The sequence below is a fragment of the Ooceraea biroi genome, chromosome 1 (assembly GCF_003672135.1).
Source record: "Ooceraea biroi isolate clonal line C1 chromosome 1, Obir_v5.4, whole genome shotgun sequence".
NCBI classification, from domain to species: domain Eukaryota; kingdom Metazoa; phylum Arthropoda; class Insecta; order Hymenoptera; family Formicidae; genus Ooceraea; species Ooceraea biroi.
In genome coordinates this window covers 2041985-2059900 of record NC_039506.1, presented here as the reverse complement: position 1 = coordinate 2059900, position 17916 = coordinate 2041985, and the positions used below count along the sequence as shown (strand labels likewise).

Sequence of the window (17916 nt, the reverse complement as noted above, 5' to 3'; positions counted from 1 at the left end):
AGTTGAGTGGATACTCTCGATGTGGATTCGATAGAGGCCAGGAGCGGTCCTCGACATGGCCGGAATTATCGTTGGAGACAGTAACGAGTACTATCGCTCGTCATTACAAGCTCTATATGGCGACCGGCAATAATCAATATTTATCGATATCCATCAATTGTCCCATTATCTAGTCCAGTTTCCCACAACAAGCCGAGATATTCATGCACAGCTGGATTACACGCCTCGCGGTATTATATTCGACGAACATCGCCCGATTTATGCGGTATCATCATTGCATCTGGGTACACAGGTTACAACGAGCGGAGGCGGAGATGGAGGCGGTTTTGACAATACGTTACTGCTTTCCGATGGTTTTTACGCGGGAAGGATACTACACGATCACGCGAACGGGAAGTTAGTCGGCCGTGTCGCTTTTAATGCGCCGCCCGTTATGTAATGAACAACCCCTGGGGAGGAAGCGAGGAGGAATCGCGGGGGGTGGCACAGAGTGGGCGGACGGGAAACTTTTTGCGCTCGCTGCATCGCGAGCGTTGTATGAAATGTGCGATGTGACGCGGCCGTGGTGACCGCGTCGTTAAACGCGCGGTACGCTATGCAAATTCGTGAAACAAAACCGCTCGCAATTAGTACTCTCAATGTATTTCTCCCTCCGGTCGTTTGATACGGTATGCGGTGTATGTTTGGCGTCATTCACCGAACATCAGATTCTGCCCGAGGTTATGATTCGGAGGATAAGATATTCAGCGCGAGATAACAACGTGGGTTTCTTCGGTGGGATTTCCTGTGACGCTTTATGTTGTCCCGTTGAAGAATAAAATAATGCAAACTATGTATAATTCTGGAATGCACGCGGATGAATTCATAAAATTGTAATGATGGAATGTGTAGGTGTATAAATACATTCATAACAGAACAGCGTTTCAAAATAAATATACAGAGGAGGATGCAAATATAGACTCGGAAATGCCATGGGACATTAAAAATTGTATTTTTTCCGTAATATTTTAATGGCGAGATGGACGTTTTAATTTTTTTTTCACATATCACGTACAACAGCAAGTACCACTTAAGCAGATTCGCTCGCGTAATGAGATAGATATTTTTCATCACGATGTTCCCGCAAAGTTTGAAAACACCAACCGGCTTCGCAGTGCGATACTACAGCCGGATTTTATCCGTCTTATTTAACTAATGGCGAAAACGTGCAACATGCTTTTCAGTAATGAGACACAGTTTAAAAAGGTATACTTTAAAGTGCTTCACGCGCGAACGACGTTCAAGTAAAACAGGCGGTAAGCGGTATTTGTAAGTCTCTGTAAATGATATTTGTAAGTGGTATCTGTAAATTTCTAAGCAAAAGAAGTAAGACAGCTTAAAAGTGATCAGGATTCGAAACTCCATTAAGATAAAGCTTTTTTCTCTTAATAGAGTTATTATTTCATAAATATTATTTATCATGTCTAACTGCTTCTAATATCTAACGCTCGTTTATTATCGCGCAATATTTTTAGGATCTCGTTAATTGTGGTAAAAAATTTCTACGATTACCATGCTACGCCTGCAATTTTGGCAAGACATGATCGTCTCCGGAATGCCACTAGAGAGAATATCGTCGTCTTACTGCGGTTACATAATAAGTTACCGGCGTATATTATGTTTACGGTATATATTAGGTGCACGGTACAATTCTGACGTTCGCTAATTACGTTGCTTATGCGTCGCGTTAATATTGAAAATTGCTTACGCTCCCACACATCTGCTTTTGGGCTGGGGCGAATGTTAATGGCGTTGAGAAACGCCGTATCGCGTTTCTATTCCCATTGGGATATGCGTTGTACGTGTACCGAGATTCGCTTTCCCGAGAGTGTTGTTAAAGATACATTTTAAAGTGTCTGCGATACATGTGCACGGATGCAGTAATGAAGCACATCTGGATGCAGATAATAATATTCGTGGTGTGTTCCGTCTGGATATAAATTTCGGTAATTATCATAACGTACGCAAATGGATCTGCATTTGACATATTTTTATCCGAGCACCAGCTCGTTACTAAAAGGAGTATTTTATACTTGAATGTAATGGTTTATTGACAAATCATTTATTAGGTAACAGTTACGAAGGTATTCGCAATAGAATAGAATCCCAAAGGAATTTGTCAGGTAAATGTTAATTACAGCACTACCTTCAGACCCTCTGTGCCTCTTGTGTACCTACATCTAGATATATAATAGCACGTGCTGCCAATACCTAATTGATCCTATAGTTTAGTACCGTTTCGGTCCTTTCGAAATATTCGCCCTTTAGCATCGTGGCTGATCGTAGAGTCGTAGGGTTAATCGACATAGAAGCCGATACGTTCGACACACCTTCTCATTATCGCGTTCATCGTTTATCGCGCTTTCGAATCAGATATGTAAATGTACGTAAATGTGCCTCTCTCTCTTTTCGCTTGTTCGCTCTCCATTTCTCCTAGTAGTACGGTCTACAATATTGACTTTACGGTTTAACCTGATTTCGGATAAGCGGCGGACCTGCGATTACTAACTTGGGTAACCCGGCGGCCAATTTGTCTAGGGTGGTTCTTGTTACGCGCCGACCATGTGTGTGCCATGTTAGAAATTAATTCCATGATGGACGGTTAATGTTATGGCAGTTCCAGCAATAAATTTCACTTGGCAGTCACCCGTGATAGCGCTCGTGAATGCGAGCACTTTTTAACGCGATTCGCCATCGCACGGTAGTCGTCACACAAGTCTACGTGTATTTTCGTGGGAATTTACACGTGCACGAAGAATGGTTACATTTGTCGCTCGATGCATTTGCCCACGACTATTCTCGTTTCGCTCATTATGGAAACTCATTTTCACGCGATGATAAACTCGTCGTTGACCCGAGTCGCGTTTTAAAAGAGAAGCTTCCACAATCGCAAAGATATTTTTATTCATCAAACGAGAGTAATCAAATTTAATAAATGTTCGATTAAACGCTTGGCGAAGATTGCGCGTTGCATTAGTGGTCGCTCGCGAGCCGATTTAGTTCGACGGTATATACAGGTATATATTTTTGCGATAGCGAATTACGCGGCGATATATTATGTGCAACAGTCTGCGGCGATTACATTGTCTCTCGCATCGCGTAAAGCAATTGTAACGCTGTAATACCGCGCGCGCGCGGTATAGAGTGCATAATGGACACACGTATGTTATTTTCAATGACGAGCCGTATGTTCCTTTGATGAGCGAAATATGAGAGTTGATATGTAGCGTATTATAGAGAAAAATCTGCTTCCCGACTTGTCATTATAGAGTGAATTCTTTTCATATTATATGCCACACACGACAGAGTTTCATATTTCACACGCGGCAAAGACTATGTACGCTGGATGTGCGCGCGGCCACATTTTGATTCGTGTATTTCATATATGTATATGTATATATAGTATGGTGACCTGTCGTCGTTTCATGCAACTAATATTACTCGTTACTCGAAATGAGATCAATTTTTAATTCGCGCTCCTTCTCATATCTGTTCATAACTTTATTGTTATGATTGTCTATCAGAACTATACTGCTACTTTTACGTGAGCGGCATAATTTCAATAAAATATTACGTTGTTTGGAGAGAACACGCGAATGAGATTTCCAACTTTTAGCTCCAGCGCGATATTATTTTTAAAAATTATGAAAAATGCAACACGGAGAGAGTGACACGAGTAAAGCAAATTATAATCCCGCAAGTGGATAGAATACGCAAAAATAAGGTATTTTTGTTTTAGAATAAACGATTCGGGTAAAGTGAGTTAAACTGGATTCTTTTTTCCCAAGATAGCTTAATAATAAAACGCGCAGAGATAATGGATTGTTAAGTTAGAGACAGGGGCACTTAATAATTTTTGAAATTGATACTGGAGAAATTGAATTTAATCTTGGACTGGAAAGGAAAATTGCGACGCGAGCTACGTTCTGTTGTGTGTCGCAATTTTAAGTTCTTTCTGCGATCTCTTTCTCTCTTTCTCTCTTCCTCTTTGCGAGATGGCCGATAATAGTTTGAAATAAAATTATACTTCCGAACTTGTTTGCCATCCAATTAATTTCTTCGGACATGTTTCATTTTTCGCCATCAAACTTTTTTCACGTTATTTCTGCTACGAGATGTATCGATAGCAATGTGCGAACGAATGAAAAATATCAGCACGAATTTATAATTTTTACATTGCGAGCAAGAGATAGCACAAAGATAAACGCGTCCGATTTTACATTCTCTCGTAAAACTTTACGTTTTGCCAGAGTGTTTGATCTCGAAAACCAATCTTCAGACAACTCCGAAATATTGTATCAAAAAAGATGAAGAATCAAAAGTATTGTGAAAAAATATGCTCCAGTATTTGGATCGAATGACATGTCGAATAAATGGCGACTTTGAAACTCGCGTGGAGCTGGATCTTATACATTTTTCTCTGCATTGTAAGTTATGTGCTTCTACTTTCGAGCTTCTTCCGTGATACGTAGATATATTATTATAGCATATCACCGTAGCAGTCGAGAACTCTTCGTACCTTTTCGTACTATTTCACGATATGAACAGTCTCCATTTCTTTTCATGAATGCGGAGTGTTTCGCAACTGTCATTGTTGCTTTCATCCTTCCCTTTAGGCTCTTCAACCAATGTACAGTCAATTTTTCTCCTAAAATACGATTAGATTTTGTGAAATTCTGTAATATTGAAATTGAAATAATATTTTGATATCTATAAATGTGAAATCTAGATTCTCTTCATACTTAAATATAATGTTGTTTATATCGATTAATATTAAAATAATTCAATATATAAAATAATTATATAAATCATCAGAGATGTTATATAATGCGTATCTTTGTCGGTTGTCGCAATGTTGCAAGCCCCTGCAATGCACTTCTTGCAATATTGAAATGCCGTCGAGTAAGTACAGTTTTTTGTACAGCACGCGATTGTTCAGAGATTGAAGCTACCAGAATACCGTGCGTGTGCTCAGCCTCATGTTTTACAAGCGAGAAGGAAATATCTTTGGCGAGTCTGTGCGCATATCGCATCGATTCAGCTATAAAACGCGGAGCAGTGTCACAATCTACCGAACGTTATTTTGCGATTTATCCCGCCTGCATTCAACCTGCCCGGTAACGTCAGAGGAAGTTATGACAATAACAACCTATTGCGGTGACGTTCTTTAATAAAGCTTGGACAAAAGCTCGGAAGCTCCGAAGAATCAAGCTATCGGATTTATAACTTTGCGATCTTTCCCCAAACGCAATAAACCGTAGATAGTCTCAGGGAAGCAAACTTTTGAAGCTTGACACAATGTTCTTTTTCTTCCCATTCTAAGAGACTAATAAGAAATCTTTCCAGTTTAACGTGAGATAGTCTTCTTGGTTGCTAGACAGACATTTAATTAGCCACGCTAATCTCGCATAATACCAAGCACAACCGATGGATGGTCCATTGCGCGATCTCGCGTAATTCTCTCGATTATCTTCTCAAGCAGCCATGGATTTTCCAGACAAATTTTATTGCGCACTCGGAATTTAAACGTTCGAGAAGTCATCTTTTCTGCTTTGTCAATAGAGGCGCAGGAGTTCTCGCGCTAATTAAACGCCATTAAATTCGGATAACGGCAAGAGAGAAAGAGAGGAGGACCGAACCGTATGTTTAGGACACATCGATTCGGTTGTGGGGAAAAAGCAGCTATTGTTCGATTCTACCGCGGACTGACTGGTTGCTTCGAACAATCGGCGTCGATAGTTCACGGGATCCGAATTGACGTCACGCGCGTAAAATGTTGGCGCTTGTCGTTGTTGGATAAACATCGATCGCCGATATGTGGATATCACCTTTCTCACGTTGTATTCCGTGGCAACACGGTTTACATGTTTAAATAAACGTACTAAAATTGCGTAGTAAAATTGCCGAGTTTCTTTTTTGCGTAACTGACTGTTCGGAGCACATTTTAATATATTTCAATAAACGACAAGATACCGATAAAAACTACAATTAATATCTGCATTAATAACTGCAGTAATTAGGAATTGGAGAGACAATTTATTACAAGTTGATTAAAATTTAATTAGAGATTGTTTTATTACGATACTATAAATCTTCGTACTGCAGTAGCCGGCGTGCAGTACGCCGCGCTAATGTCTCTGCGAATATGGGAGCGATGCGGCAAACGGGATCGATTTCCCTTTCGAAAATCGGTTGATGCGCGTTCCGATCCGATCAATGAGCCATCTCGGACGCGCTCGAGTGCTTCTCAACGATGAGGAGGAATCGTGCACCGGCATGCGGAAATATCGGAACACGCGCGATCGTGCTCTCGATCGTGGGAAAACGGTGGCGACGTAAATCGGCCCTTTCACGTCCTTTCACGGTGCTTTCCAAACTAACGTGGAAGTGCATTAAGCTCGGCGACGGGCGTTAGGCGCATTAATATTTCGGGATCGAAACTCGAAGCTGATGCGCCACGGCATCAAGTGTAAACGCAAGGAGATCTCCGTGCCGTTACACGTATGTGTGCTCACAGAATATCTCACAGGAATATGACGTGCTTCACTGGATATTACGCATCAATCTCGCATTAGAAGAATTAATGTTCCAACGCTATTAACCGGGACAGCAAAACGCTAGCCCTCGACTTTGATGCGGATTCTAGTTTACTAGTTTAATGCGCACTCGGAATTAAATTTAAAAGAAGGGAGCAGAGACTGGCCGAACGATAAAGAGATTAGGCTACATAAACGGAATGCAACCGTCCCCTGCTAATCAGAATTAAATCGTCAAACGGATCGACTCAATTTCGCAACCCCCGACTTCCCTCCGAATACCGATTCTAATTCCTCCAACGCGAGAGAATCAGCGAAATGAATTTGTGACGGAGGGGAAACGTATGACCGCCTTGCGACACCCCTTATATCGATTCGATGGCGGAGCCATGTGGCCGCTACTCACCGTGGTGGACGCGCTGGAACTTCTGTGCTGCTTCACCGGCGGGCTGCCCTGGCTCGTCTGCAGATCGGAGGAATTTAATTGACGATTTGCTGCGGGCGCGGCCGGATGCTGCGCGGCCGGCGGCTCCATGTCGAGATGGCAGTGCACCTCCAGGTGAAGTTGCGCTCGTATCTCCTCCAGCACGATCTTGCGCGCAGCGCAGAATATTTTGTAGTACACCTGCGACACAATTAATGAATGTTTAATTCGCGTCGCATGCGCGCGCGTTCCTTCGTTCTATCCATGTATAGTCTCGCAACGGGGAAGTATGAGAAATTACAGTCGCCGAAGCTGATAGCGGCAAGCCTTGCCGTTCCCTGACAGAGTTTGCAGCCGATACGGGCTTTCCTTCCCGGGAAAGTCTGGACGAGCCGTCGCAGCTTCGTGGTATTAATTAACGTCCATGACAATCTCTCGGGTATCTTTAATGACAAGCCGATTACGACTCGACGCGTTAGGAGACAGGAAGGGGTGCATTTAGTCTCTTAGTTAGTCAGAGTCTTAAATTCAATTAGCCGCCATATCCGGGCTACGGTGTCGCTTAATTTACTGCGTACATACACTATGCCGTCGTACGGACGTCGGGCTTTTCGCGTGGCCTCACTACTCACCCAGCCAGCGAACAGCATATCGCATGCCGATATCGCACGCGGAGAATGGAGAACAACGCATATCGCGCGCACGTGACATTGGATATTTCACTAGCGATTGTGCCACGATTGTGGAATCACGTTGCATGATTGCGTTGCACAATTGCGCTACGAACAACACTACGACGCCAAACCGACAGTTTATGATCATATTTTAATTCGCGAACAACGGCATGTGCCGTAATGAAATCCTCGCATAATACGTGCGGCAGAATTTCCGCATATTTCACGGCCGGGCGGGCGGGTAGGCTTGCGTTGAATTGCTCTTCTTGCGCGGCGAATAAAAGAGCGGACGGTCGCCACGTAATGAGCAATGCAAATAAGGGACAACACGAGTGTCCCGTAAATTACGTCGGACTACTGGGAATCGTCTCGCGGGAGAACGAGAAATAAATAATTTCGCTCGCGGCGATGTAATTACGACGCGATTAGGATACTCCAAGATAATTACGAGACAGCGTTTCTTACAACTGTTGGCAATTCCAAGTTGAAACTTGACGAAACGAGTTGTCGCGCGATAACATTAGATACCGTATTTAGATGAGAACGCGTTACTCGGTACAATTGGGTCGCGCGACGTAGCGAGTCAAGTTATGCTAATCCGTCCGATCTTCTCCGATATTAATTTATTGAAAGCGGTAATATCTGCATGCGTGCGTACGAGAGCGCTCGTCCACCAGATTCCCGCGTGTAATGCGCAGTTACGGAACTTCCAGCGAGAGCGTTTCCAGGGAAAGTGTTGAATATTAAACGTTCTATGATCTGCCGTGGTGTAAATATTGAAATGCAGAAAGAGACGGCGCGTCAGATGTGTGCATCAACGCGGCAGATGTTTAACGTTAACGACGGATGCCGATGAATTATGTATCAATAACGATTCATCTCGCACGAGTACTCGCGCGCGAATTGCCCGGCTGTTAATGTTGACGTTGTCCATCGACTGGTCAGTCTCGTACTGTTTTCACCTGCTAGCCGTACAATCGAAAATGACTCTTCCACGGTTCGCTCAAATGTTCCACGCGTAATGAATTTATCTTTTCGGATAATCACCGAATCGATAACGCTCACATACAACCGGCCCGAGTCGCACACATGTCTGTTAGATATGCCACATAGGAGAGTTGTAAACTAGAAGCCTCCTATTGTGTGCGCATGAATTAATGAAAACCCGCTCAAACAACCGCACCGGCTATCGCTATCGGTTCTGGCTTGATCTAACGTTCAGCGTCTCGTAAGCAAAGTCAACAACGCTCTTCACTTAGTTTTTAATCGCGACTCACTTCCGCTTTCGCTCGTCAATTTTATATTGGCTATCGCGTTCGGGGACGCTGCTGGATTAACTGTGATATAAATTCATACACTATATAAATTCATAAACTATATAATTTATAAGTTGACATTAATGTTTGATATTTTGAAATCCAGCGCCAAGGTTTTCGCATTCAAAAATTTTGTACTTATTACATTTTAAAAATATATCTTTCATAAATATATTACAATTATAAATTTGTGATTCAAGATAACTGATTTCGTGTCAGATGTTTTGTATGAAAATTTGTATTCACAGTTGGCGGCATTATGTTATACCTTATCCATAGTCGAAAACGATGCACTTGGCGCGAGACACTACTGTGTCTTTTGATATTACATAAAAAGAAATAGCAAATGGCAGGAATGTTTGCTCCCGATGAGGTAATGTCGAGTTTGCACGTGTACGCGTTGCCTTGTTTAACGTTTAAGATTTAATTATAATAAAGTTCTTCTTTCCCGCAAGGGAGAATGTTAACTCTTCACATATGTGATACTCAACGCGAACTTTGAGATACAATGATTAATCCTATTAACTCTTTAACTTCGTCTTAACTCGGATAGTGCTGCTGCAGCGCTATGCATATCGGGTACTCTCCCATGGGAGAACTAGAAAATAGATTTTAAACATTTACAGAGAGAGCGGTAAATTGCTTAAACGCCAATGCGCAGCAGGAAGCTCGCTCAACTTTGTTTTAATTTATTAGCGTTATCCATTATTCCCACAAATATCTGACAATGTAGGATATTATGCATACGCATACGTCATAATTACAACAGTAGTAATAATAGTTTAACATTTCTACACCGCAACTAGATATTACGTCTATTACAAATTAATCATGTTGTACAAATCATGACCGCAACTGACATTTCAGTATACAAAAACACTCAATTTATCGAGAAAAACAAGAGAGAATTCGTTTTTCTTTTTCTTGTTAATCTTTTTTTAGTTAATCTTGTTAATGTTTTTCATTTTTATGTCTGATTTCAAATTACTGTTTCTGATGTTTGTAGTCTCGTGATATATTTTCGTTACACATCGTTTATCAGAGGATTTATCGTGCGCCAACATTAATTTGGCTAGCTAAGCAGCGGAATCTGCTTGCGGTGATACTGACCTGAATCATAACGATCAGCGGTATGTAGAAGCTGCCGAGAGTCGCGTAGATTTGGTAGAAAAAGTTCTGGCAGACGGAGCAGTGCGAGGGCCCGGTTTCGGAGTCGGTGTGCTCGTTTCCTATTATCAGCAGGGGTGGCAGGCTAATGCAGGCCGCTCCTAACCAAACAAAGCTGACGTAGATGACCATCCGGCGCGGTGTCCTCTTCACCCCGTATTGCAACGGCTTCGTGATGGCCCAGTATCTTCGACACACACAGGAAAAAGAGAGAGTGCCCGGAGTAGCGAGTTTGTACAACGGCTGACTAAACAATCGAAATAACTATCGGCAAGAGACGTTTCGTGGGAGATTCCTCGATTTCCTGCCTTGCTTGGCGAAACGAGAGGAGAGACATCGACGAATTTGTTTTTGCTACATTGTTTGCGCTCCGACTGTGACTTCCCTCTTCCGATGGCGGGGCGTAAAGCTTTGCAAAGGTTGAAGAGGCTTCTCTTTGTGCTCGCGCGCAATTAACCAAACGAGCAAGTTGAAAACGAGATCGGGAAACATCGCGGCGGTATCCGCGGAAACAATAGTGGTGCTTACATCCGGCCTGATGCGTTCGTCTCGTTTTACCCTCTCGCCCGGTTCCTCAACTATTCCAATCACCCCGCGGATAAAGTATATACCGGGATAAAACGAATCTGTGTAAAATATAGCGAGGGCGAAGCGCATGGAATGTTAACCATCGTGGCACGTCATGGACAATAGGTCTGGCTGACACAAACTCGAGACACAAACCCGCATATTCGAGCTATGACATTTCCGCTGCGAGAGAGCGACCTGGAACGGGATGAAACCGGAAACAGAGCTCGGGTGAGGAATTAAGCGGATTATTTAATTACTCGCTGTCATGTCTGAAAATATCGATACGAGAAAACAAATATCGCAAGAGAAAGAGAGAGAGAGAGAGAGAGAGAGAGAGAGAGAGAGAGAGAGAGAGAGAGAGAGAGAGAGAGACAGAAGGCCAATTTTACACATTCGATGCGTAAAAAATATTGTCCTTCGTTTTATCGGCATGTCGTTTCGCGAGATGAAAAGGACATATCGGTCTCGAGAGGGATACACGACGTTTACACCCTTAGAGCTTTTAATTATGCACACTGAACTCGCAGCTCGTTGCTGCGTCGACGTCGCTCAGCGTTGATCGCGTTTAACCGCTCTGCCTTGTACCATCTATATTATAACCGACGCGCGGCGTGAAGGGGATGGAGCATGGCTAATCAGAGTTAATTAACCGAAGCTGTCGACGGCAAGCAACCCTCACGGACGGCCACCGAGCCACGCGCGCGCGTCGATTTGCCTGCCGTCCGTGATCGCGCGTGTTGTATTACATTATCTTACATTCCGCAATGTCTGTCCGTATATCCGGGGAAAGCATTAATCAGAGTGGAGTTACCGGCGTGATGGCAGCGCGATCTTCGTGGGAGAATCGGCCTGTGAGCCGCGTGACTCGGCTCGAATCCACCTGCGATTAACTTGCTACTACTCACCGGTCCACGGATATCATGCAGAGATTGAGGATACTGGCGGTGCAGCTGAGCACGTCGAAGCTGACCCAGAGATCGCAAATGATCCAGCCAAAGGACCAGTTGCCGGATATCTGGTAGAGCAACGCCATCGGCATCACCAGGAGCGCCACGCAGAGATCGCTCACCGCCAGGCTGACCAGCAGGTAGTTGCACGGCTTCCGTAGCTTCCTAACGAGGAACACCGCCACGCACACCAGAATGTTGCCGATCACCGTCCCAACGATTATGCTGCCGAGCACGAGGGCGAGGGCGATTGCCTAATGTAACGAATAACGTGTAACGTAATAACGTTTATCCGGAACCGTCCTTCACCCGCGATTCTCTCGTCTCGACACGTTGTTACATGCGAAACACGTGTACTTTGCACCTCCGCGATTTCGGTGTTTTATACATTGATTATATAAATCCGGCAATCGAAAATATTTTTTTGATAGCGCCAAAGTCGATCCGGAATATTTCGTAATCAAATGGAAAGTTGTTGCGAATCGAGATGAAATCGCAGCACGATTAACGTTAAATCAAAATTGAATCAAAACAAAATTCTAGATGAAATCAAAATATATGACGATAAAACTGTTCAAATTCTTGCACAGGTAAAACTAACGAATTATCGTCAATCACAATCTATTGACAATCGTCAATGTTGCAAAAACGTATTGTACATTCGCTACGTAGGTCAGTTATTAGTGTCAATTCTGTCAAATTTGATCTTTTTTTCTGCTGCATCTCGATGGCGACTATTCACATGTCGAATACATGTAAAGCTCTCGCTTTCAAGTCGAACTTTTATATCCCGCCTGTTAAATAGATAAAATTCGGAAGCAGACGCTCACGTTCATCTCAAAACGTGCGGCGAGCGTAAGGGGTCATCAATTTTGCAGATAGGGGCGATAAATTCTGCAGTCTGGCGCGTGGCCAATTCCGCGCGTGTTAAATATATCGCGTTAATAGAAAGGGATGTATTCCCAAATAAAATTAATGGACCGCACGTGATGTCTTGTTAATCTAGCGCTTGCGGCCGTTCTCGCACCCGCATTTGTTGTGTGAGAATTCACGCTTTCGCGCCCCGTTTATAAGTCATTCTATTAATTCACAACGAGAATTGGAACAGTATTTCATACAAAATGTTCGAGCTTTCATACTATGGCTTTATTACTCTCAACAATTCGCATTTGCATTCCGTTGGATATTGTAACACCGTATGCTTTATTATATGCGATTTAATTCGGGCTTGCCGAGCCTTTACGGCATTATTAATTCCAATTCAGGAAACATTTAGGAAATGTAGTGTTGCAGTATTATGCAGTGTTACATATAGCAAAATTATATACTGATATAATATACGCCGGAGAGAAGGGAGAAGGTCGATCGCGCACGCGCGAATAGTGAGTATTATCTCGAATTTTATGCGTAGTTTATGCATTAATTAACATAAAAAATAGAATATTTCATTAACAACTTTTTCAACGTTGAAATTTCTTCTCAAACAGCCGCAAATGTGTGGTAATCCGTGATTACGATATTCGGCCGTTCATTTCACAAATGCTTGCGAAAATCAGCCGATGATATCAATACGTCTCATCAATAAGCTTAATCGTTTGTCCCGACGTGTACCTAAGTTCGTAATAGCTAAAAAGTTCGTCGAAACGTTGGTGAGCGACGATGCGATGAAAACATAACTCATAACACGTCATGCAATGTTTCTCCGGATTTGTGCAACGACTGCAGTTGACATAATAGATTACGCTACCATGCAAATCATGAGTGTAGGTACAGTGAGACAGATACGCAAATACCGATGAAATATGTCGGCCTCCTTTTATCAACAGACGAAGCAGATAATTTTGATAATCTTTTTATGTCGGGCGCATATAATTACGTTGCATCGATCATGCACCGTAAAGTTTTCCTCGCTAATTAATTCAGTTTATTAAATTAACGAGAAGAGAAAGTTAATGTACGTAGAATACATTAGGCTATATTAAATTTTACAATATTCGCGAAGGCATCGCAGCGTGTCGTGCAAGCTCCTGTTTCGCAGAAACGTGTCGCATTTTATATGCATTCAGCTTTTGCTCATTTTTCACTATTGTCGTCGGAACAACTTGAAGAAACTTGAACAGTAAATAAAGCAAATAAGATCTACGTCTACGTTAAGACGACAATTAATTTTATTCACCAATACGTAACGTGATTAAAACGAGAAATATCCCGAGTACCTCGTGTTTGCTGCATTGTGTTTTTGTTTACCGCCGGTTGTTGTCACATGTCACACTTTCAATCGTGTAAATCGCTCCTGGCCATAGACGTGAACTGTTATTTCCGTAAATATTTACTTAGACTTTAAAAAAGCTTTCTCTGTAAAGCTTGCACTAAGTAAAGCAAACCGCAAAGTTACGTGTTTGTCGAGATAAATAGCACAAAGATATAAGGAAAAGAGCTAAAAGCGATAAAAGAGAAGAAATCCAGAAGTGCCCAACTCTATTCCAAACTGCTGATACTTTATGGAGAGCTGTTTCCGCCATTCCCACAATTTCCTGCACACGTGTCCTCCACATGGAGCGAAATTTTGCGTGCGAAACTAAAGCCGGTTTGTCATGTCTACTTTAAAGCCTCGCGGAAGTTGAACAGGTGCCAGCTTTAACTCATGACGCGTCATTCTTTCGTTGCTCCCGCTCTCGTTCTCTCTTTTCCAATCACTCGCTCGGGGAAGAAATTTTATTCTAGAACGTAATAAACGTCGTACGGCACTCACTCGCCCACTCATGCGAGACATTAAGAGAAAAGACGCTTTCTTCCCCTCGGACAAGAGAGAAAGAGAGAGCCAAGCAAGAGATCACGGCAACCCTCGCCGCTTACCTGGAAAGTGGTGTAGGGCGAGTTCTTGCCGGGGAAACCCCGAAAAAAGGATCCGTCGGTGCCGTCGACTGGCCCTTGGCTGGCGTTGATAATCGTCAAGTTCAGAAGCAGGCTGCCGTCCGTGGTGGTTACGTCCTGCCCCTCCATACGACGACCCTAGCCGGAAGTAGTCCGGAGCATCCCAAGAGCCCCCCTCGCCGACGACTACGTCATGCTCCTTCTCTCCTCTCGACCACGGGATGCCGGGCAAGTTCGCGGCGTGCATGAGAATCCTTGCCTCGATTTCGGGAACGGACGCAGCAGCGGTTCTCCCTTATCCCGATCCGGTGGTCCCGGCCGACCCTTTCACCCTCTGCAAAATCACGTTCCACCCCGTGACTGACGAGCCTATCCGTGCCAAACGGACTGCGCGACATAGACGGAGTAGCTACGTGGACAAACTCGGAAATCCCGCGTCACTTCGATGCCGGTGTGGACGGTTTTGTGTTTCGCGCAATAAAACGTCGTCCGTATTTTCCATTTCTATCGAGCGTGACTTATTTTTCGTGTCGCATTTATACACGTGGAGATAACACCCGGGAAATGCCGGGACTAGAATACCAAGTAATGTTACATCTCGGAAGGTGGCCTCATTTTTAGTCCGAATCAGAAATTCCAGCAGCTGTTTGCAGTTTCCACGCGGCTCTACACGGGTCTCTGAATTCGTACTGTGCCCGTTGGAGCGAAACGGTACCATAAAAGACCAAACGCATTTTCTTTGCCGAGAAACAAGGATACCGGGCACGCGGTAATGGCGTCCTGGCCATGTGAATTTCCCTTACGTTACTGCCGTCTCGGTGGTCTCTCTCGGTGGGGGGCTATGGTGGTCACCAATCGAAAGGAATATGAGAAGCTCTAGAAGCGTGGTAAAAGGTAAATGGGCTTTGAACGGAGAAAATTCAAAAGCGTGCGAACCGGATTCGCGCGGAACGCCATTATCGCGCCCCATGGAATAGGAAGCGTCGCCGGAGAAGTCCCGATTGTAATCTCGCAGTAGCGACGGCGTAAATTGCTGACTTAAAACGGTTTTACAACGAAATTCCGCAGTTCCCGCTGTCGCTGCCGCCCGCGTGGATGAGAGCGAATACGCGCATTGTCGCTGCGACCGTGCATGCCCCGACGGGAAACGAGAGTGTCGCGGATGTCTCGTCGTCCGCGAGTATTGATTGGAATCGACTATTTAATGGTGAGGGAGTTCCGAAAGTTCTCAGACATTGCTGCAGGCAGGCTGCGTGAAATTTTGAATACGTTGTCGTCGATGAGATAGCGCGGCCGAGTCGCAGAGGGCATTAATACCTCCTCGTCGTCGACCTAATTATTTCGCCGGCTGGTTTATTGGATTTTGGCGCCGGTTACGGCGCGGGAATTATACCGCAAAGTGTTTTGCAAGAGTCCAGACTCGAAAATTCCAGTTGGTGGATAACGAGTATTTTATGCGTGATGCGGCGCTAAGCGTCGCGACAAACGCACGGCACACCACGTTTGCCACTGCGCTGAATAAAGCTTTTACGTAAACTGCATCCGCGATCTGATCCGCGTTCGCAAACGCGAGATTTTATTTCACTTTTCGCGATAACGTTACGGGTCATGTCTGCTGGCTGATTGCATACTAGCGTGGCATTAAATTGTTGGATTATATCGCGTCCGGAATCGTTGGCGATAGAAATCGCGAGACGATAGAATCGGAAAATTCAATTAAATTCGGATGATTATCGTAAGCTGGAATTATAATGCTACAAGTTGCGGAGGGAAGGGAGATACGAGAGAAAATGTGGAATGTAATCTCGTTTCAGGAATTGCATGGTGGAAAAATATCTCGAGATACCAAACCGATGGGAATGCACGCGAAGCGTGCATTAGGCGGCACTTCATGAAGTAGAAGAAACTCCTATTACGCTGACATGCTAAGCAGTCACATGCTCTAATTACAACGACGAGATCTATGAAAACGTAATTCGCTAAATTGCCCGCGCAAATCAGATTACGAGTCGCGGTGCACGAGATTTAAGTGTGCATATCACGTTGCTCCAAAAACGGACTGTTGCAATTTACTGGAACTTTAATGTTCTTCATCTCAAAATAATACCACCATGGCCGCTGTTGCGTAATATCGTCCGATAATAATTGAGAATAGTTGAGACGGAAGTTAGTTAGTAATATTAATTAGTCGGATGACTTTAGTTGACCTTAGCGACAATGGACTTAAGACGAACTACACGATAATGATAAAGTTTCGTAATTAGTAGAACATTACCGTTGGACAAGCCGAGACTGACTAAGATGTTCAATTAGATTCAACAATCGCGTCAAATTTCCTTTCTGAAGGGATAAATCGCGTTACACTTTCGTTCTCGAGCATTAATTTTCTAGATTTTTTTAAGTGTCTCTGAATTGTAGCCGTGAGTTCTTGAAATATTCGCAAGTTTTACGAATATTCTTAAATCTTTCTCTCTCCTCTCTTTCCTTCCCTCTCTTTTCTTTTCCGATAGTCCGCATAAAAACCCGTCACCGTTCATTTATCGGAAAAGTGCCGCGAATCTCTTTCTTATAGGCGAAGTAATGAGGTCGAACGAGAGATCGCGTCACATAATTTTGCAGAGGCGAAAATGAAATTCGAACCGATAGCCGACCTATTGGCTATTTCAATTTCTCGGGGGGCCGGAAAGCCGCGCTTTCGCTTTATCCGAAATGGAACGATGAGCAGTCACGGTAATTTCAGTTCGTATGAATTTGCCAAAACTTGGCTGAAGAATATTTCGCCGATACCTCGTGATTTCTGGATATTCTGCACGGATATGGAGCGCGGATATGAAACGAAAACGGACTTACTGGGTAATCGGATTAACGGAAACAATAGTCGAAAGTAATCATTCATTCCGTTTGAGTTACCGAATCACAGTAACTGTTCGTATTGTGTAGCGCATTCTTGAGTAAATTGGCTGTAACACGAAATTAGAGCGAGAATTGAAGTTGAATTCCGATTGAAAAAACGAGATACACCGGATTCGCTGTGTAAGTTTAGATTAGATTAGGTTGAATTGAATTTAGAGTAGATTCATGCGGAATAAATGTCAAGTGAATGAAGAAGCGAACAAATGGATAAAATAGCTTGCACAATGGCTTCTCGCTAGCGTATCAGCTCGGGGATTTTATCTCGATTTAATTTGCTGGAATACCGAAGAAACAAATCAGAATACTCATCTTGGCGACTTGCGCGCCTTGCACGGAGGTAAGGAAAGAATTAGAGTGAATTTAATTTCGCGCAAACTGTCACTTTGCGAGAATCGCACGACATCTCGGTAGCGTGAAATTACGAAAGATCGTCTAACAAATGAAGATTGCGTGAGA

At 43.6% G+C, this 17916-nt stretch overlaps 1 protein-coding gene across 4 annotated transcripts in view; it reads right to left on the bottom strand.

Annotated features, from left to right (window-relative positions):
- LOC105280294 (5-hydroxytryptamine receptor 1) overlaps positions 1–17916 on the bottom strand; it is a 91778-nt gene that overhangs the window by 40112 nt on the left and 33750 nt on the right. For 3 of the 4 annotated variants that reach the window (XM_026974489.1, XM_026974490.1, XM_020031988.2), the window contains exons 2-5: positions 14530–14881; positions 11632–11927; positions 10100–10343; positions 6982–7200 (exon numbers count right to left, since the gene is read on the bottom strand). In XM_026974489.1, the coding sequence (XP_026830290.1) occupies positions 6982–7200; positions 10100–10343; positions 11632–11927; positions 14530–14676 (906 nt within the window). In that variant the 5' untranslated portion in view covers positions 14677–14881. The remainder of the gene's footprint in view (positions 1–6981; positions 7201–10099; positions 10344–11631; positions 11928–14529; positions 14882–17916) is intronic. The other variant, XM_026974495.1, reaches the window with a different exon arrangement.